General features: G+C 40.7%; 1 protein-coding gene across 1 annotated transcript in view; it reads left to right on the top strand.

The window, feature by feature from the left end:
• Window positions 1–20,670, top strand: part of LOC128026670 (cAMP and cAMP-inhibited cGMP 3',5'-cyclic phosphodiesterase 10A-like) — a 111,263-nt gene that overhangs the window by 69,160 nt on the left and 21,433 nt on the right. The window contains exons 5-16 of the mRNA XM_052613921.1: window positions 509–558; window positions 1,435–1,575; window positions 2,380–2,535; window positions 3,630–3,680; window positions 11,477–11,535; window positions 11,774–11,825; window positions 16,853–16,995; window positions 17,395–17,487; window positions 17,775–17,961; window positions 19,163–19,305; window positions 19,708–19,791; window positions 20,270–20,420. Coding sequence (XP_052469881.1) covers window positions 509–558; window positions 1,435–1,575; window positions 2,380–2,535; window positions 3,630–3,680; window positions 11,477–11,535; window positions 11,774–11,825; window positions 16,853–16,995; window positions 17,395–17,487; window positions 17,775–17,961; window positions 19,163–19,305; window positions 19,708–19,791; window positions 20,270–20,420 — 1,310 coding nt within the window. The remainder of the gene's footprint in view (window positions 1–508; window positions 559–1,434; window positions 1,576–2,379; window positions 2,536–3,629; window positions 3,681–11,476; window positions 11,536–11,773; window positions 11,826–16,852; window positions 16,996–17,394; window positions 17,488–17,774; window positions 17,962–19,162; window positions 19,306–19,707; window positions 19,792–20,269; window positions 20,421–20,670) is intronic.

Raw genomic sequence — 20,670 nt, 5'->3', positions numbered from 1 at the left:
TTTTATAATTTCATAAACTGAATCAATTAACTTAAATAATTTCTGTGAATTTAGTGATATAGCTTAATTATAATACAGCCTGACCAATCTGGGTGCGTTTCCCAACGCTCCGTCGTTACCGATGGAGTTCTAAAACTATGCTTTTGGGAAACGCACCCCATATTAGAGAACTGGAACAACACTGTCTCCAAGTCCTGGTTTATTTCTGATCATGGTGCAAACACCAAAGATTTATTCTATTTAATTTGATTAAAACTTTTAATTTGCATTATTTTACTACTTTGGTATTCTTCGATCTTCTTCAAAAGCAAGTGGCATTATATCTGTTAAAAACAATTTATTACTATTTATTTTCTTCCTAAAAATGGCATAAAAGATTCAGAATCCATGGGTGCATTTTTGTCCAGTAATGTTTTGGCATTTAACCATTTTGAATGTCAATGCCCAACACGATGCATCAGTCTATGACTCTTTTACTAGTTTTATTTATTATTTATTTTTTTCACAGCCACAAAAGCTGATGGATTTGCACTTTACTTCCTTGGAGAATGCAACAATGTAAGTATTTTTTTGTTCTGGCTGAGTAAATACATGTGGAATAGGGTTTTTACTGGAAGTTGAAGTCGTAAAATACACAACTTTTGACACACAATTTTCAACTTTTGCTTTATGTTTTTAAATATTGCTATTTTCAACATTTTTGAATAATATTATAGTAACAGCAACATTAATTTATGGAAGCATGGAAGATTGGGGGGGTATATTATATTTTAGGTTCTTCAAAGAAGCAAGTTTTTTTTTCTCAAATGCTTAAATTAGATCAAATAAATATGTTGTCAACAACACTAATTTCTAAGCACTGAAGCCTTAGATGTCTTTAAATCAAAAGGTTCTTAAGTTAATGAGAAACATAAATTCAGCTAAGTGAGTGTAAACCTTTAATTGGTCATGAACATGTACTTTTTGTTTCAAAATGGCCTGGAATTTCTATAGCATTAAAATACTTGAGACACCTGCCATGTTCATTTCCTCTCTTTTATCCACTTGAGTGGTTTTATTTTAATGGCTAGTACTGTGACAGTATCAGATAACACAGTTTAAAAAGGGCTTCACTTTAGGCTGATCTGTAATTATGTGGGAAGCAATTAATGGATACACCAATTTATGTTTTTTTTTATTTCATTATTTTAGTTATTTTAATTTTATATAACTGTCAGTTTTATTGGATACCACTAATCTTACTATGCATCTTAAATTAGTATCAAACCTCTTCCTTTTCTTTTTTCGAGCAAGTGTTGTATGTTAGCAATGGTAGGAATATATAATGAGAGTTGTAAAGTACCCTAAATAGACATGTATTATTTTTACATTGACCAATCAGGACAGTTTCCTTAACGTCATGCTGTTTTGTTGATGTTGTTTTCTCTGTCACAGAGTTTATGTTTGTTCACTCCGACGGGGGCAAAAGACGGGCTTCCTGGGCTTATTCCCTCTGGTCCCATCACATTTGGGACCACCATTGCCGCTCACGTTGCAAAGACACACAAGACACTACTTGTAGAGGACATCATGGGGGTGAGCCACGTGCTGTTTTCTTGTGTTCGTCATTTCCAGGATCCTCAAAATAATATCACTGCAGCTCGGTTGGAGAGTATTTTCACTGATAATTCATTTAAATTTTACAAAAGTAAATTTTGCTATTCCAGCTATTTCAATAAATATTAAACATTGTATCATTTATGAAAGTACAGGGACAGTATGTGAAATGTGCACTCACATCATGTATACACGGGAAGTGACCAATAATGTGTCGTGGCACATCCACTGGAGGCAATTACTGTAAGCTGCACGTCATATTGAATGTACACTAACACAGACCATTCAGCTGTAATCTTGAGGCTCACATATGTGGTAAATAAATATTTTAACCTTAATTTTCAAAAGAAATCCATTGGTGCCTTTGAGTGTCAAAATAGCTGTATAAAGTAAGAAATCGTTCATGTAATGCTCACATACAGTGCATCTTTGTAAACGTGTGGTTAAAAATAAAAGAAAGCCAGGAACCATAAATATCACAAGCTAGTGTTGAATTTACAGTCATAAAATAGAATTTAAAAACAAACTGCACATATTCATAAATATTGTAGCCTAATTATTAACACACTGAGAAAATGGAGTGTCTGCAGAAGCTCTATTATTTGTAAAGACTAAAAATAATGTGTGTTATGATGTGTTTCCAGTTTAAATAACAAATGTTAAGACTTTTAGGACTGATTAGGAGTGTTTGAAGTACAGCACATCCAGTGAACGAATTTGTAAATATAAACTCCTCTCCCTGGACTAGCCTTAATCCCTGTGCGCTCTGTTTTTTCCCTGTAGGACGAGAGGTTCCCTCATGGCACAGGGCAGGACTCAGGGATTCGTATACATTCTGTTTTGTGTCTACCCATTCTCACTGCAATCGGAGACCTCATCGCTATCCTGGAGCTGCACCGACACATGGGCAGAGAGCCCTTCAACCTCAGCCACCAGGAGGTACTCAAATGGAGGAAGTTCTGGTATTTGTTACATGTCTACCTATGTGCCTCTGCTCTCGATTTATTTAGCCAGGCTGCACATTGTCCTCAGGACTAGTAGTAGAAAGGAATATTCTAGATTGTGCTGAATATAATCCTTAGACAAAATCTGTGGGAAGCCTCAGTTATCACATTTAGTTTTTTTGCAGATGAGAAATTCTCATAACAGCTAAACACTTATAAATTAATTTTTGATATCACAAAAGTTTGAATAAAAAATTGACTGATACTAAGTTTGATTTCAGTCCATCCATTCAGATAAACCCCCCTTAACTGCCCATAAAAACAAAGTGAACTGTAATCGGTCACTTCACATGTTGGTCAGACAGTATCTTCCTGTCTAAAGTGGTCACCTTTACTTTACATTTTTGCGGGGAGAATCTATGCAATCTGTAATTTCATGTGAGGGGGTAAAAGATTTCTCCACGTAGCAGTTTTTTGCGGATGCGCCACGGTGACCAACACAGAAGTCACTTTGTTTTGAAAGTGACTTCTGTATGAACTGGGTTTCATGCATTGCTACAATATTAACAATAGACACTGAACCTTAATAATTCTGTTTGTGTTATTTCATCGTTTCGATGACTTCTTCCCCCACTGTCCTGGAGAGTTTAGCAAAAACACCTGCCTGTAATAATCAAGACTTAGGTTATGTCCAAAAATACCATTATATAGTGCAGGGAGCAATTTGTAGTGTTGTCCAAAACTGTAGTAGATGCTATCGAGTGCACTCATTCATAATGTGCCTCGGTAATGAATAATGAGTGAACAACTGATGTACACTTAACAGAGAGGCACTTCATAATACACATGCACTGTTAACATTGTGTTAAATTAATTGATTGCTCTGTATTCGTGCAATAATGTCCTAGCTTTGCTGGATAGTGGCCCACTAGGACCAGAGTTACCCATCTCTCTACATATGTAGTAGTTAGCAATAATAAAAAATGTGTAATTGTATGCAGTCTTTGTATATATTCAGCTGTCAGGTGAGGTACACAGAACTATGAAGTATGCATTGTGTCTTAAGCTAAGTGTGCCCTGTTTTTTTAGGTTGCAACAGCAAATCTGGCCTGGGCATCTGTAGCCATACATCAAGTCCAGGTGAGTATGTTTGAGAAAAACAATGAAAAGTCACATTTATTTGTATAGTGCTTTATACAATACAGATTGTGTCAAAGCAGCTTTACAGTGTTAAACAGGAAATATGTGTGCTGATAATGCAAGAGGACATTGTTGATTAGCGATGTCATTGTCCAGCTCAGTTCAGTTCGCTTCCAATAGTGTCTGTGCAGTCAAGTCAATAATGTTGCCAGAAACTGTGTCCCTAACTAAGCAAGCCAAAAGCAACAGTGGCAAGGAACCAAAACTCCTTAGGTGACAGAATGGAGAAAAAACATTAGGAGAAACCAGGCTCAGTTGTGGGGCCAGTTCTCTTCTGAAACCAGCAGTTTAATTTCAGGCTGCAACACAGGTCACATTGTGCAGAAGACTCATCTTGTTCCTTTCGTCTTGTCCCGGTGGCTGTCTAGGAGACAAAGTCTTCATTAGGGATCTGTCTCTAGGGCACATCTAGTTGTCCTGGTCTCCACTGACATTTAGGGCTGTAGAGGTCAATCAGTTAATCTCTAGGTGCTGATCCACTATCACACTATGGGAAGTGTTCCTAGTTCCGATTGTCCTTAATAATGTAGCCTAAAAATGTGAATATTAGAAATGTGTTAGTGTCAGGTTAAAGAGATGGGTCTTTAATCTATATTTAAACTGACAGAGGGTGTCTGCCTCCTGAACAATGTTAGGTAGGTTATTCCAGGGTTTTGGCACTAAATAAGAAAAGGATCTGCCACCTGCAGTTGATTTTGAAATTTGGCATTATAAAATTTGCCAGAGATTTGAGAACACAGTTGACATAGAGGACTATACTGCAATAGGAGCTCATTCAAATAAGTACATCAGGTTTTATGGGAAAAATTTAACCTTGTGATCATGAACACATTAAATATCATTTCTGCAATTGACTTTGAGAGCATAGGTCATAATTTAAATATATTTTAAGATGGAAAATGCAGTTTTACAAATACCAGAAACATAACTTTTAAAGTAAAGGTTTCAATCAAATAGCACACCTAGGTTCCTGACTGATGACGAAGAATTGACAGCATAGCCATCAAGTGTTAAGGCCCGTTCACACCATGAACTATAACTTTAAAGATAACTATATTAGCATCTACACCAGTGGACGATATTGTCTGTTTATTCCAAGCGCAAGCTCATCTGCCGCTTTAAATTCTCCAGCTTGTTAATGAAGGATTGATTCTGATTGGATGTCAATGTTTTTTATCATTCAACAGCTGGAAAAATAATAATAATAGCACGAATAGAGAGATACAACCACAATCAGATGATAAGATCAGATCATTTGTAACTCTGATGAGAACAGTCTCTGAACAGATCTAAATCCTGACTGGAAATCCTCATATATACAATTTTTCTGACAGAAAAGGGAAATTTGACATCAGTCTGTAATTAATGAAGTTGTGTTTTTTTTTTTTTTTTTTTTTTTTTTTTTTTTTTTTTTAATGAGAGGCTTAATAACAGCCAGTTTGAAGGTTTTTGGGCCAGTCAGTCATTGTGAATAATAATATTCAGAAGAGGATCTATAACTTCTGAAAGCACCTCTTTTAGAAGCTTAAATGGTATAGGGTCTAACATACATGTTGTTGGTGTAGATGATTTAACAAGTTTATACAATTCTCCCTGTCCTATAGCAGAGAATGAGGGGAACTGTTTAAAACCATGCTTTAAATCATGCCTGTTGTTGCTGCTGAACAGTTAGGTGTCCTGTTGCATAAGCTGTTTGATTTGGTTGTAAATACGTGTTTTGATTTCTGTAATCCACTGTGTACATGGACCAGGCTGCTGGTGGGCCCAGTGTAAGCAACCAGACCAGACATTAAACACAGCCTTGTCTCAGGAGGTGCAATTAATGACAATCCAGTCTTGTTTGTACGTAAACGGTTGTACACTGTGAATGACACCTCTATGGGTTTTAATGTCCCTGTGCATCATAGGGCTCTTTGGGAGTATCTCTTTCTGTGGGACACAAACCTTCTCAGAGGTTAGGGAGCCATCAGAAAATTGTCGTGATGAGTAGACAAGGAGGACCAAAGTAACACATTTTTTAAAAAGGCCTTTAAGAATTGGATCACTCAAAAATCAAGTTTATTCAGCCTTGTGTCGTAAATGATGACAGAATTGTAATTTTTAGTTCAAAATTTCATCCAAAAATGCCAATTCTCATATTTACATTAAAATCATTATTTAATCATTTAGCAGATGCTTTTATCCAAAACAACTTAAAAATTAGGACGGTAGAAGCAATCAAACTAACAAAATAGCATCAATATTATTAACAATATGTATTGTCAAGTCACCTTTATTTATATAGTGCGTTAAAAAAAAAAAGATTGAGTCAAAGCAACTGAACAACATTAATTAGGAAAACAGTCAATAATGCAAAATGACAGTTAAAGGCAATTCATCATTGAATTTAGTGATGTCATCATCTCACTTCAGTTTAAATAGTATCTGTGCAATCATTTGCAATCAAGTCAATGATATCGCTGTAAATGAAGTGTCCCCAACTAAGCAAGCCAGAGGCGACAACAGCAAGGAACTAACACTCCATCGGTGACAGAATGGAGAAAAAACCTTGGGAGAAACATCCCAAGTTATGTATGTAACCATGGTTCCCGAAGGGAACGAGACGCTGCATTCGAAATGCTATGGGAACGCCCTTCAGCATGACCAGCTCTGTATAATTTGTGTTATAAGTCTCATTTATGGCCATGATGTCATAGGTGGGTGATGTAGTGACCAGGAAGAAATAAAAGCACGTGAGGTGGAATGAGTGTCAGCTTCTAGGAATGAAGTGAACTCTGACAGGGATGCCGGAAGTATGGCCTTGAGACGCAGCATCTCGTTCCCTTCAGGGATCCATGGTTACATATGTAACATGGGACGTTCCCCTTCAGGAACTCAAGCTGCGTCTGAAAACCCTATGGGAACAAGAATGCCCACGCTGCAAGACTTGTGTGGTGTCTGCCCACTGACTGGCCACCGATAGGGGCGCGGTAGGCCACCATGGCCGCCACGTAGACCTTCAGGGTGGAGTGGTTCAACCCTGCAGAGAGAAGGGCCTGCAGGAACTCCAGATCTTTACCAACTCGGCAGTTAACTGCGTCGAGCTGGCGGTCTCTGCACCAAGAATTGAAAAGCTTCCACTTCAAAGTGTACAGTTTGCTCATTGGGGGAGATCTGGATTGGCGAATAGTCTCAACAACCTCGGTTGAGGGACCGGAATCTAAGAGTTGTGCCTTCTCAGAGACTACACCTACAGCCTCTAAGCTCCATGCAGGGGTGCACTCTCCACCTGCTAGAAGAGATCTCTCCTGATGGGAACCTCCCATGGAGCACCGTCGAGGAGAGAAATCAGATCTGAGAAACATACTCGGCCCGGGGCTACTAATAGAAGACAGACTCCGTCCCGGCATACTCTCAGAACTCCTGAGAGCAGAGCGATCAGGGGAAAAGTGTACAGATGAAGCTTCGGCCACGTCTGCACCAATGCATCCAGCCCCAGTGGAGCCGGAGGAGTCAGAGAAAACCAAAGGGGACAGTGCAATGTCATCTGAGTCGCAAACAGATCCACTTGACTAAATATTCTCCATATCTGCTTCACCACCTCGGGGGGAAGCCTCCATTCCCCAGGCCTTGGCCCCTGCCTCAACAGTATGTCTGCTCCCATATTCAGATGCCCAGGAATGCGAACTGCTCTCAGCAAGGATTGCTCTTCAGTAGGATTAATGCACGTAAAGCTCCGGGTCCTGACAACATTCCTGGGCGTGTACTGAGAGACAGCAGAACTCACTGGTGTCTTCACAGACATTTTCAACATCTCACTTAGTCAGGTTGTTTCAAAACTACCACCATCCTTCCAGTCCCGAAGAAGCCATCTCTGTCCTGCTTCAATGACTACCGTCCTGTTGCACTTACTCCTATTCTCATGAAGTGCTTTGAATGGCTAGTCATGCACCACGTCAAGTCTTCCCTCCCCCCCTCCCTGGACCCCCTACCCCAGTTTGCATATCAGTCCAATCGGTCGACCGATGATGCCATCGCCACTGCTGTCCACTCAGCAATCACACATATATACAAAAGGACTCATAGGTCAGATTGCTGTTCATTGACTTCAGTTCAGCATTTAACACAATCATCCCTCAACAGCTCATTCACAAACTGGTCGAGCTGGGGCTCAACACTTCGCTGTGCAACTGGCTTTTGGACTTTCTGACTGGAAGACTACAGGCAGTATGGGTTGGCAGCAACACATCTAGCACCATCACACTGAACACTGGGGCCCCCCAAGGATGTCTACTGAACCTCCTCTTCTTCACTCTGCTGACCCACGACTGCACACCGTCACACAACTCAAACCTCTTCATTAAGTTTGCGGATGACTCGGCTGTGGTGGGTCCCATTAGCAACAAGGATGAGACAAACTACAGGAGCGAGGTGAGCTGCCTGGCCTGGTGGTGCAGTGACCACAATCTCTCTCTGAACGTGGAGAAGACGAAGGAGATTGTTGTTGACTTCAGGAGAGCGCACACTCAGCATGCTCTTTTGACCATCAACGGTGCGACTGTGGAGAGAGTGAGCAGCACCAAGTTCCTGGGTGTGCACATCACAGAGGACCTTTCCTGGACCGACAACACTGCAGCACTGGCCAAGAAATCACTACAGCGTCTCTACTTCCTCCGCAAACTGAGAAGAGCCAGAGCCCCGCCCCCCCATCATGTGCACCTTCTACAGAGGCACCATCGAGAGCATCCAGACTAGCTGCATCACTGTGTGGTATGGCGCTTGCAATGCGTCCTGCTGGAAGACTCTGCAACGCTTAGTCACACAAACAATACTAATCTCCTCTGAGAAAAATAGCTGCAGCAGCGAGTTCACAGTCAGAGGAGGAAGATACCGCAGCGCAATTTCTACCCCTACCCCAATATATTTTTCTCTCGTAGGCAGGGAAAACACACAGCCTGAACGCTGCCTGCTTTAGCCCACAACAACATACGAATTTGTATTTTAAATTTTTTTTTTGTATAGGACCTAAAACATTATCTATCAAAATGTCCAAGTGGATCATACAACATACAACAAATTAATAGAAATTAAGCATTCAAGCTTAAAAAAAAGATGTGGTCCATATGACTATGATAATCTATGTCTTCTAAATCCATACACTCTCATAAAAAAGGTACAAAATCTGTCAGTGGGCGGTACCTTTTCAACAGTACACCTGTGTACCTTATTTTTCAGAATCAGAAAGAGCTTTATTGCCAAGTATGCTTGTGCATAAATTGAATTTGTTTTAGTGACATAAGCTTCCAATACACAGGGACAACAACAACACACAGAAAAAAAAAAAAACACATATGTAAATATAAATAGACAAATATTGCTAAATAAATACATTTTAAGAACAGTTTTGCTATAGATGATAATGTAATTTAATAGAGTGAGATGCAGTGATGTACTAGGATGGAGGTGGTAACAAATAAATATAAGGTTATTGCACATTTTTATTGAATAAATGGGGAACATTTAACTTTTCATGAGGTAGATTGCCTGGGGGAAGAAACTGTTCTGTGCCTGTCTTTCCTGGTATTTGTGGCTCTGAAGCACCGGCTTGGATGACAAAAGTTCAAAAAGGTTACTTGGATGTGAGCGATCCAGAGTGATTTTCTGAGCCATTTTCCTCACTCTGGATGTATATTGTTCTTGAAGGCTGGGTAGAGGAACATCAATAGTCCTTTCAGCAGACCAAACCATTCTCTGTAGTCTTCTTATGTCTGATTTTATAGCTGAACCAAACCAGACAGTTATTAAAGTGCACAGGACAGACTCAGTGACGGCTGAGTAGAACTGTTTCAGCATGTCCTGTGGCAGAAATCTCAATGTCAATGTCAATGTGATTGTCCCAATTAAGGTCATGAGAGATGGTGGTTCCCAGGAATCTGAATGACTCCACTGCAGCCACAGTGCTATCTATGATGGTGGAAGTGCAGGGGGGTTTCTCCTGAAGTTCACTATCATCTCCACTATTTTGAGCGTGTTCAGATCCAGGTTGTTATGACTGTACCATACAGCCAGCTGATCATTCTCTCTTGTCTGTAAGCAGACTCGTCACTGTACTGGAAGAGACCGATGACTGTTGTATTGTTTGCAAACTTCAGGAGCTTGACAGAGGGGTCTTTAGAGGTGCAGTCATTGGTGTACAGGGAGAAGAGCAGTGGGGCGAGAACACATTCTTGAGGGTCACCAGTGTTGGTGGAGCGGCTGTTTGACATTAATTTTCCCAGTTTCACTAACTGTTGCCTATATGTCAGAAAGCTGTTGATCCACTGACAGATGGAGCTGGAAATGGAGAGCTGGTTCAGTTTGGTCTGGAGGGCTGTTGGGATGATGGTGTTGAAAGCCGAACTAAAGTCTACAAACAGGATCCTCACATAAGTCCCTGTTTTGTCCAGATGTAGCAGGATGAAGTGCAGTCCCATGATTACTGCATCATCCATGGACCTGTTTGCTCCGTAAGCAAACTGCAGGCGTCCAGTAAGGGTCCAATGATGTCCTTCAGATAAGCCAGAACCAGTTTTTTCAAACGACTTCAAGATGACAGACGTCAGAGACACAGGTGTGTAATCGTTAAGTCCTGTTATCTTGGGTTTCTTTGGAACTGGGATGGTGGAGCGTTTGAAGCAGGAAGGGACTTCACACAACTCCAGAGATCTGTTGAAGATCTGTGAAAAGATGAGGGCCAGCTGGTCAGCACAGGTTTTCAGACAGGCTGGTGTAACACCATCTGGGCCTGGTGCCTTTCTTCTTTTGTTTTTCCTGAAGACCTGGTGTACATCATCCTCACTGATTTGAAGTGCAGGATTGGGGAGAGGGGGGGATTGCAGGAGGTGTTAACGGTTGTGTAAATGATGGTCAGAATGGGTGTGGGGGTTTTCAAACCTACAATAAAACTCATTCAGGTCATCAGCAAGTTGTTGATTCACCTCAGTGCAGGGGGATGGTGTCTTGTAGTTTGTAATGGCTCTCAGACCTTTCCACACTGAAGTTGAGTCATTGGAAGTGAACTGATTGCGTAGGTCCTTTTAGCCACTCTAATCTCTTTATTCAGTGTGTTCCTGGCCTGATTTTCCCTTTATTTTCCACTAAAGGGTGTACAAACAGTACTGTGCAAAATACCATTAGTCTTTTCACCCACAAACATATGGTTTTAGACCGTTATTTCTATCTTTTGCAGTAGTGTACCAGTAGGAATTATCAGTGTACATTTCCAAGCATTCCTTTTTCCTTTAACTATAATAATCCAATGAGATTTTTGCATGTTTAGGAGTCTGAAGGCAACCAGTGCTGTTGGGGCACCAGACTCCTTGAGCATACAAAAATATCACTGGATTATTACGATTAATGGCAAAATGAATGTTTGGAAATAGTGCTGGCACAGTACAGCAAAAATAGAAATAACTGGTTAAAAATAGTAATTGCCTGAGACTTTTGCACAGTATTGTACCATAAAAATTCATATTAATATCTAAATTGTAGAGATTTATATATTTTGGAAAGGTACCACCCCACTGACAGCTTTTGTACCTTTTTTTCTGAGAGTGTACTATATTTTTGTGTATTATCAGTGTCACTGAGACTATAAATCACAGCTTTCTAAAAATATCTAATTGAAGGCTAGTGAACAGTTACAAAGTCATGTCAATTTAGACACAGACTTGCCGTGATTGCTGTCTTCAAGCTTTTTGTTCATTTTTCGCTCACAGGTCTGCAGAGGTCTTGCCAAACAGACGGAACTAAATGACTTTCTCCTAGATGTGTCAAAGTAAGTTTGTTTATGCATGAAAAAAGTCTCTTGAATCTCATTAATATCTTGAGAAAGTCTCATGAATCTCATGAAATGTGTTAAGAACATGTTCAAAAAATCAAAAAATGTTTTGATTAAAAATGTTTTGCTTAAAAATAATGTAAATGTGTATATATTTGTGTTATACTGTGTCTTTGTATGGCATGCTTATCTTTTTAAAATGACAGGTCTTTCCCTCCTTTTCGATTTTAAACAGAACATACTTTGACAACATAGTGGCAATAGATTCTCTACTTGAACATATCATGGTGAGTAGGTTCTTCTTCTTTCAGTAAGGTCACACGCTTGGTCCTGGGGACAAACATGTCGAACAACACCAAATACATTTCTGCTAAGAACCATCTCACCAGCTTTGGGCTTGTTAAATATTATTTTTTCTTGTTTACGCACATGTTTGTGTTCTCTAGATCTCACTTCCACAAACATAAATATTCATAAACTCCAAGTATCGGATCTCTGGCCCCATCAGGTCTCTGTCCCCTCCTTCCTGTTGAGCAAACAGCACAGGAAGTGTTGCAAATAGGTCAGAGAAAGGACAGAAAGTCAGTCTGACATGGCTCCAGCATCTCTCTGAGCTTTTGGCATTCCTCTCAGGGATTCATTCAGATTTTTTCCAAACACATACTTCCAAAAGCGGAGGTAATATTTACCTAATTTATAAATAATTAAATAATTGACCTAATAGTTAAATTAATAAAATGTCTGTCTTAGTTTGAAGCGATTTCTTGCTCATCAGCAGTTTCATAAAACATGTTTATCTTGGAGAGGAGAAGACAAGATGTGCCACAAGTTTGTAAAATCTTGAGGGAATGATAAGTTCCTCAGTTGCTATTCTCACACAGACACATGTAGAGGTTGACTGTTTTTTCAGTGGCTAACATATTGCATATATATTAATGAAAGCAAATGAGATGTACACTTGAAATTAACACTTAAGGCACACATCATTTACTCAAAATGTACTATAAATTTAAACGATCTATTATGACAACAATATTTTATTATATGAAAGGCTTGAATAACATAACCAAACTAATTCTGGTTATCGATGCTGATGTAACCCTAGTTCCTTGAAGGAACGAGATGCTGCGTTGAATGCTTTGGGGAAACGCCTTTGGCAAGATCAACTCTGAATATTGTGTGCAATCTGTTCAATGGAAGGCCGTGACATCACGGGCACGTAGCGACCAGGAAGCTATAAAGGCACCTGCCATGCAGCTGACTTCAGCTTCGAGTAGGGAAGCAAGTGCTGGCAAACGTGCCGGGAGTATGGCTATGCGACGCAGCGTCTCATTCCTTCGAGGAACTAGGGTTACATTCATAACCTAGAGGCATTCCTCTTCAGGAACTTGAGCTGCGTCGAACGCTTTGGGGAACGATGTGCCAATGCTGCCAGACTTCCAAGCCCCTGCTTAGTGTGTAATGGCACAGCTAAGGCAAGAGGACAGAAGAGCCAGGAGCGGCTCACATATCAAGATTTTAGAATCTGGCAAATGTACAGGGTATGGACCATCCCGCAGCATTGCAGATGTCCAAGAGGGACACACCTGCTAAGAAGGCCTTAGAGGCAGCCATAACCCAAGTGGACTGAGCCTTGGCTCCCAGAGGAAGGGGAAGACCAGAGGACTCATAGGAGACGTTGATAGCATCGACTATCCAATGACTTAGGGTCTGCTTAGAGGCAGGAAAACCCTTTTTAGGAAGACCGTATAAAATAAGCAATTGGTCTGATTTTCTCCATAGGGCAGCTCTGTGGACGTATGCGTCCAGGGCTCGAACTGGACACATACAGTTTAGCTTCTCCTGGTCTGGCTCCCAAAAGGGAGGAGGGCAGAAGGCCTAAAGTACTATGGGTTGTGGTGTAACAGAGGGAACTTTAGGAACATAACCCACTCGAGGATATAAAAATGCTTTGGCCATACCAGGGGCAAAGTCTAAGGAGGTAAGGGCCACCGAGAGGGCCTGAAGTTCTCCAACTCTCTTTAGAGAAGAAATAGCCTGTAATAGGGCAGTCTTAAGGGTCAGATGTCTATCTGAGATATCATGAATCGGCTCAAATGGAGCTTTACAAAGAGCCTCTAACACCACAACCAAGTCCCAGGGGGGAAAACGGGACCGTACTGGAGGTCTCAGCCTCAGCAACACCGCAGAGGAAACGTGTAACTAGGGGGTGTCTACCCACTGACTGACCGTTGAAAGGGACGTGGTAAGCAGCTATGGCCGCCACATACACCTTTAAGGTGGAGTGAGTTAACCCCACAGAGAGCCTAGCTTGGAGAAGCTCAAGAACTGAACAAACTGGGCAGTTAACAGGGTCAAGCTGGTGGTCTCTGCACCATGAGGTGAAGAGCTTCCACCTCAGGGCGTACAGTTTCCTCGTAGAGGGAGCTCTGGATTGGAGGGGGGTCTCAACAACCTCGGTAGAGAGACCGGAAGCTATGAGTTGTGCCCCCTCAGGGAAAACAACCCACAACTTCCACAACTCTGGGCGAGGGTGAATTACCATGCCCTGCACCTGAGAGAGTAGATCTGCCCTGATCGGAATCTCCCATGGAGGGCCCAGCCAGTACGGGGCTACTAATAGAAGACGGACCCCAGTCCCAGCGTACTCTCACCAGAACTCCCAGGAGCAGAGCGATAGGGGGAAAGGCATACAGAAGAAAGCCGCAGCCTGGTCTGTACCACAGCATCCAGTCCCAGAGGAGTTGGATAAACTAGAGAGAAACAGAGGGGACATTGCAATATCTCTTGAGTCGCAAAGAGGTAGAAAAACTCTCCATATCTATTTAACCTTAACCCCCCCTCTTGGAGGAAATATTTCAATGCTCCATGCACAGCTAGCATCTTTAGACAACTGGTATGCCATCTCAGATGGTGACCATTCCACAGACCGCGGGCAGGGTAGCCACTCATGACCGCACCCCAACCGGTGAGAGACGCGTCTGTTGCTAGCGTTACACGGCGACTAAGAGCTCCCAGCATCAGGCCCTGATTCAAGAACCAAGGTTTCTTCCACATGTCTAAGGCACGAAGGCATCGCCGCGTGACCTTGATAGTTCGTAATGGATTCCCCCTCAGGGAAAATCCCTTGGTCTTGAGCCACCACTGTAGGGGTCTCATGTGCAGGAGGCCAAAAGGTATCTATCATGTTGGACGCAGCTGCCATAAGCCCTTACAGTCTCTGAAACTGCATGACAGTGAGTGACTGGCCTTCTCTGACTCTCTTGACTGAGATAAGGATTGACTCGATCCGAGCAGGAGACATACATGCCTGCATTGTGGTCGAATCTACACTACATCATGCTTTTGGTTCTCTGAACTGGAGAAAGCACACTCTTCTTGGCGTTCAGTCTCAAACCCAGCTCCCCCATATGTGCGAGAACGCCATCTCGATGTCGAACCGCCATCTGCTCTGATTGAGCTAAAATCAACCAATCGTCGATTTAGTTCAGAATGTGGATGCCCTGCATATGGAGGGGAACCAGAGCTGTATCTACACATTTCGTGAAAGTGCGGGGTGAGAGTGCAAGGCCGAAGGGAAGTGTTCGAGTCTTTGAGATCTATTGTGACAAACCAGTCCTCTGATCTGATTTGAGCTACAACCTGTTTGACAGTGAGCATTTTGTAAGTCTAAGATCCTTCTTTGGAACTATGAAATACCGGCTGTAAAACCCAGACTCTCTGTCTAGAGGAGGGACCACCTCAATGGCCGCCTTCCTTTATAGGGTATTCACTACTTGTTCCATCACAAGAGCCTGCTGGGGGCCAACTACTGTCGGTGTAACCCCATTGAATGTCGGCAGTGGATGGCCAAACTGAATGCGATAGCCTCTTTCTATTGTGTGCAGGACCCATTGAGATACATTTGGCAGTAATTTCCACGCTGCTCTGTTTGTACGTGGAGGGGGCTGCTCCTGCCCAGCAGTCCCTCCAGTACATCTAACTTCACGAGGTAAATAACTGTCATTATATTCCTCAGAATTTAATGCAATCAAACAATCAGACACGGTCTGGATTGTGATACAATACACATTGAAGTGATATATTGAACTTCTCGAAGTTAGATAACGGTCATTAGATTCCTCAGAATTTAATGCAATCCAACAATCAGACAAGTAAACACGGTCTAGATTGTGAACAATACACATTGAACTGATATATTAATTTCTCAAAGTCATAAAATTTCTCAGAATTTAATGTAATCAAACAATCGGACAAGTACACACGGTCTAGATTGTGATAAAGTACACATTGAAGTGATAGAACTAACTGCTCCTTATTAAATGGAGTTTAAACAACCAGACCAGTATGGAACAATTCACATCAAAACTGAAAATGATGTAATACACGCGTTGCCTCGACAGCGCGCGAAAAGCTTAGTCACACAAGCAATATTAATGCCCTCGGAGATTAAATAGCTGCTCATTAACGCTGCCCATATAATGTTTGGCATAACACTGTTTGTTGTATGTTTGTTCACCTACAAGCTCGCTGACGCCCTCCGTGTCAATCTCCTTGGAGAAAGAAAGGCAGAGCGTCAAGCCCGATGCTCCGGGGGAAGAACCTAAGCTCGGGCTTCCGAACCCAGGAATCGGGCGATCTGATGGGTAAGTTAGGAGATAAGGACGTGCCCATCTCCATTCCCTCCATCAGATCGATCTGCGAACCCAACGAATGCCGGCCCCACTCCGCCTCGGCAAAAGCGGGACTGGTATCGCGAGGAACGCTGGCGAAGGCTCACTTCTCGGAGAGAGCCCTCCGGGATTGAAGTGCACATGAAATCATACGCAGGGCGCTTTGATCCAGGGCAGACCACACACACACTGTGTGTATCCCCGCATCTAATGTTTAGCTTTGTTGAGCAGGGAGGAACACACAATCTGAAATGCGATTCACCCTTCACATGCCTAGTCTTAGCTTTGCTCTTTGACATACTAAAGCTACTTAAAGGAGCTAATAGTGACAAAGGACAATAAATAAGACGGACAAGACAGAATGACATGCACACACAGAGCGCTTGCTGGAAGACAAGAAGCTGAAGTCAGCTGCGTGGCAGGTGCCTTTATAGCTTCCTGGTCGCTACGTCACCTTGCCTGTGACGTCATGCCCCTCCATTGAACACCATATTCAGAGTTGATCTTGCCAAAGGCGTTTCCCCCAAAGCGTTCGATGCAGCTTGAGTTCCTGAAGAGGAACTGCAGATTAACCACACTTGCATAGTAATGTTGTTTAAATGAATTCTTCTTCATGAAATGCATGTCTATTTGTGTTTCAGATATATGCAAAAAACCTGGTTAATGCAGACAGATGTGCGCTCTTCCAGGTAGATCACAATAATAAAGAGCTGTACTCTGACCTGTTTGACATCGGGGAGGAGAATGAAGGGAAACCCGTTTTTAGGAAAACCAAAGAAATTAGGTGAGCATACAGAAATCCGCACTCAGTCATATTTGGGTCTTTACATCCTTATAAACTAACAGCTGAATGTGTTTGTTTTTGTGTATTTATATTTATTTTTAGACTTCTATGTAACTTTCTTACATAGAAAGTTATGCAAAGTCACAAAATTCAGAATTGAATCTCTGACACATGCAAATGTAGTACAGCAGGTTGTACAAGACATGCGGAGATGATGACAGTTTGGGGTAAAATGTGCTCAGTGCTGATGCCATATTGCAAAAAAAAAAAAGAAACACCTTCATAATGGTCATAAACATTGGATTTGTTTTAAATTTTTGTTAGATTTTTAAGGTGAAATGTGACCAAATCTAAGTATACTTCATACATTGGTAACTGACATTAAACACTCACCCCCAGGTTTTCTATAGAGAAAGGAATAGCAGGTCAGGTGGCAAGAACAGGAGAAGTTTTGAATATTCCGGATGCCTATGCAGACCCCCGTTTCAACAGGTAATAAGGTTTTCATTCTACATTCCAAAACACATTATATTTCTTTAAGAACCAGGTTACACATTAAGCAGTTAAGTCTGGATGAATGACCAAAGTAAGATACAGTAATACAAAATTTTGCACTATAGACAACTGATTGTTAAGGTACAGTGTCATGGCACAAACCCTGTCATTTTTTTAATCCAGAATTAAAAGACAGAATACAAGTATAAAAACCATTTTGCCTATGGAGAGTCCCCGTAAACCACCAATACCAGTGTGTGTGTCTTCTGTTCTGCTTTTCACAGAGAAGTAGATCTCTACACTGGCTACACGACGCGTAATATCCTTTGCATGCCAATAGTCAGCCGCGGGAGTGTGATTGGTGTTGTACAAATGGTGAACAAGCTGGGAGGAAGTGCCTTCACTAAAACTGATGAGAACAACTTTAAAATCTTTGCCGTCTTCTGTGCTTTGGCCTTACACTGTGCAAATGTAAGTGTGCAGACCTGGAGTCTAATAATACATCTGTTGGTCATAATAACACACCTTCTAGAGAATGGGAATGTTTGGAAGAAACAGGCATAGGAGTGTCTACGAAAGATTACCCACACTTGGTACTTTGTGGGGTCACACAGTGTTGTCAGATTGGGTGGATTTTTGCCCAACTGGTTTTGAATTTGATTTTATGGGGTTAAAAATGGTTTGGGTAGATTTGGGCTGGTGTGAGTTAGGCAGTTTTCTAATTGGTAAACAAAAAAAACTAGTGTGTATGTACCCCGTCTAATCAGTCATCATGACGTTAGTAAACAGCACTACACCGCAGACTCGTTGTTGATGCAGACCAGCCCACCCATTTAGCCAATCAAGAGCAAAAGCAGGCAGATGTTTTGATTAATGAGTGACAGATTTTTATCGCAATAAGGTACAGTATTACATTAATCTACGTTAAAAAGCGACACAAAGGTGAGCACATTATTATTATGCTTGTTTATTATTTGAAAGTAAATGACACATGATCAGCCGTTATGGTGTGTAGAAGAGTGTGCTAAAATATTTTTTGTCATATTAGCTCATTTTCTATTTACTGTGTTTGACAAGGTTTTGATTAGTTTTCCTATTGTATTATTCTCCAGTCTGTGATTTATTTTTTTATTATTTTTATTTATTTATAGCATTTCATTTTAAGGAGGTAGACACAATCCTTATCAATCTTGTTTGACATGGAAATAGAATTGCATCACATTCTTTTAGCAGTTAATGTTCATGGAGTGGGCAGGTTTTGGAGGTTTTGGGCTGGAAGACGTCAAGCCAATCTGACAACACTGATCACACACTAGTATTGTCACATGGCAGCTTTTAAAATGATTAAGTGTGTTAATATTTAAAACATCATGAGTGCTCTACTGCCATCAGCTGATGGGATTTATATTTAAACAGAATTTTCTCCTCACATTTTGCCAGTGATTTATTTACTTTATACATGCAATGAAATGTACTCATTTCAGTTTTTTTATTTTTAATAAATTGATGAAGTTGTAAAAAATATTTTTTGCTTTGTCATTATGGTAAATATAGTGCAGACTGATGTGGGGGAAAAAGTAATTTAAAGCAGTATTATAGATAGATAGACATATAGATATTTTGCATCTGCATAGACAAATGGGTGTATGTGTATGTATGTGTTTGTGTATAGATGTATCACCGGATAAGACATTCAGAGTGCATTTACCGGGTGACGATGGAGAAGCTTTCGTACCACAGCATCTGCACGTCAGAGGAGTTGAAGACCCTTACACAACTCTCCCTCCCTTCAGCCATATATAAAGAGATCGAACTGTGAGTTTACACTCTCATACGCCAAAGAACACTGTTACATAATGGCTTTTAGGAATACGATTACTTAGTAGTTATTTCATTTTGCAAATCTAAAATCTGATTGGACAAGCCACACTGAATAGCTGTAAAATAGGTACTGAAAGCCTGGACTGAACATTATTTTCTATTTATTAGATTTAGTGAATTAGAAAATATATTGGTTGGTGTAAATATATTGATTTGGTGTTATTTATTGGTTATAAGTATATTGGTTTGGTGTTATTTTCATGTGTAGACAAGTGGACATTACATAAGTGTGCAAGCGTTATTAGGATGTATTGAATGCTTTTTTTAGCTCTTATTTCACTTGTGCAGATTTGAATTGCAAACAAACTCATATTTCAATTCATATTCCTGTCTAAGGTTTCACTTTGACATTGCTCCTTTTGAGGAACTTTGGCCTGCAATATTTGTATACATGGTTCACAATTCATGTGGAAAAACCAGGTAAGAATGTGTATGGTTTTTAAAGAGCTCTGTGTGTTTTGTCACAACATATCCTATAAGAGAAATATTTGCATTTGTAGTAGAAATAGCAGTGAAGGAAATTATTTGTTTGGAATAAAATGTCTTGCTAAGGCTAAATTCATAGACAGTATGTTATCCTGAATGAATGAATTTTGCCTAATTTCTTAGTAAACTGACTTTTAAACTAACTAAAATCTTTATTCGGGCAAAATTGTGGGTGCATCGTATTTTAGGATTAGATCTGGGACCAGGGTAGAATGATAAAATATATATGCATAAAAGGCATTTTAAAAGAAATAAAAAAGTAACCTTAATATAACAAAATGTTTAAGCCTGTTGTCTTTTTAAAAATCAATCTTCTGGACATAAAAGCACTCGTAGATGAAGAAACACTCATGTACAGTACTGCTTTGACAAGGCAAAGGTGTAGAGTCACACTTTCTTTGTGTATTTACAGCTTTGAACAGGAGAAACTGTGTCGCTTCACGATGTCAGTGCGGAAAAATTACAGACGAGTTCCATACCACAACTGGAAACATGCTGTGACGGTGGCACACTGCATGTACGCCATCCTGCAAAAAACAACTGGGATCTTCACTGAACTTGAGGTCAGTGTCATTCTCATAGTAGCATTTACATCAGTGAGAAAATTGCTAAACTACGAGCCTCAAACAAAAAGTCAACTACAGTAACTGAAAGGTGTAGCAACAATGATACTCTTACTAAATTCATTATATATTACAAAATTTATTTCTCCATTTTTGGGGTTAGTCATAACATTTAAGAAAGGTTTATTTACTTTATTATGACAATGATACAATTGTGACTTATGTCGGCCCCACTTTATGTGGCTTTTCT

The sequence above is a fragment of the Carassius gibelio genome, chromosome A13, assembly GCF_023724105.1.
Source record: "Carassius gibelio isolate Cgi1373 ecotype wild population from Czech Republic chromosome A13, carGib1.2-hapl.c, whole genome shotgun sequence".
Taxonomy (NCBI): domain Eukaryota; kingdom Metazoa; phylum Chordata; class Actinopteri; order Cypriniformes; family Cyprinidae; genus Carassius; species Carassius gibelio.
The sequence above is the reverse complement of the archived record's forward strand: the minus strand, read 5'-3'. Positions and strand labels throughout refer to the sequence as shown.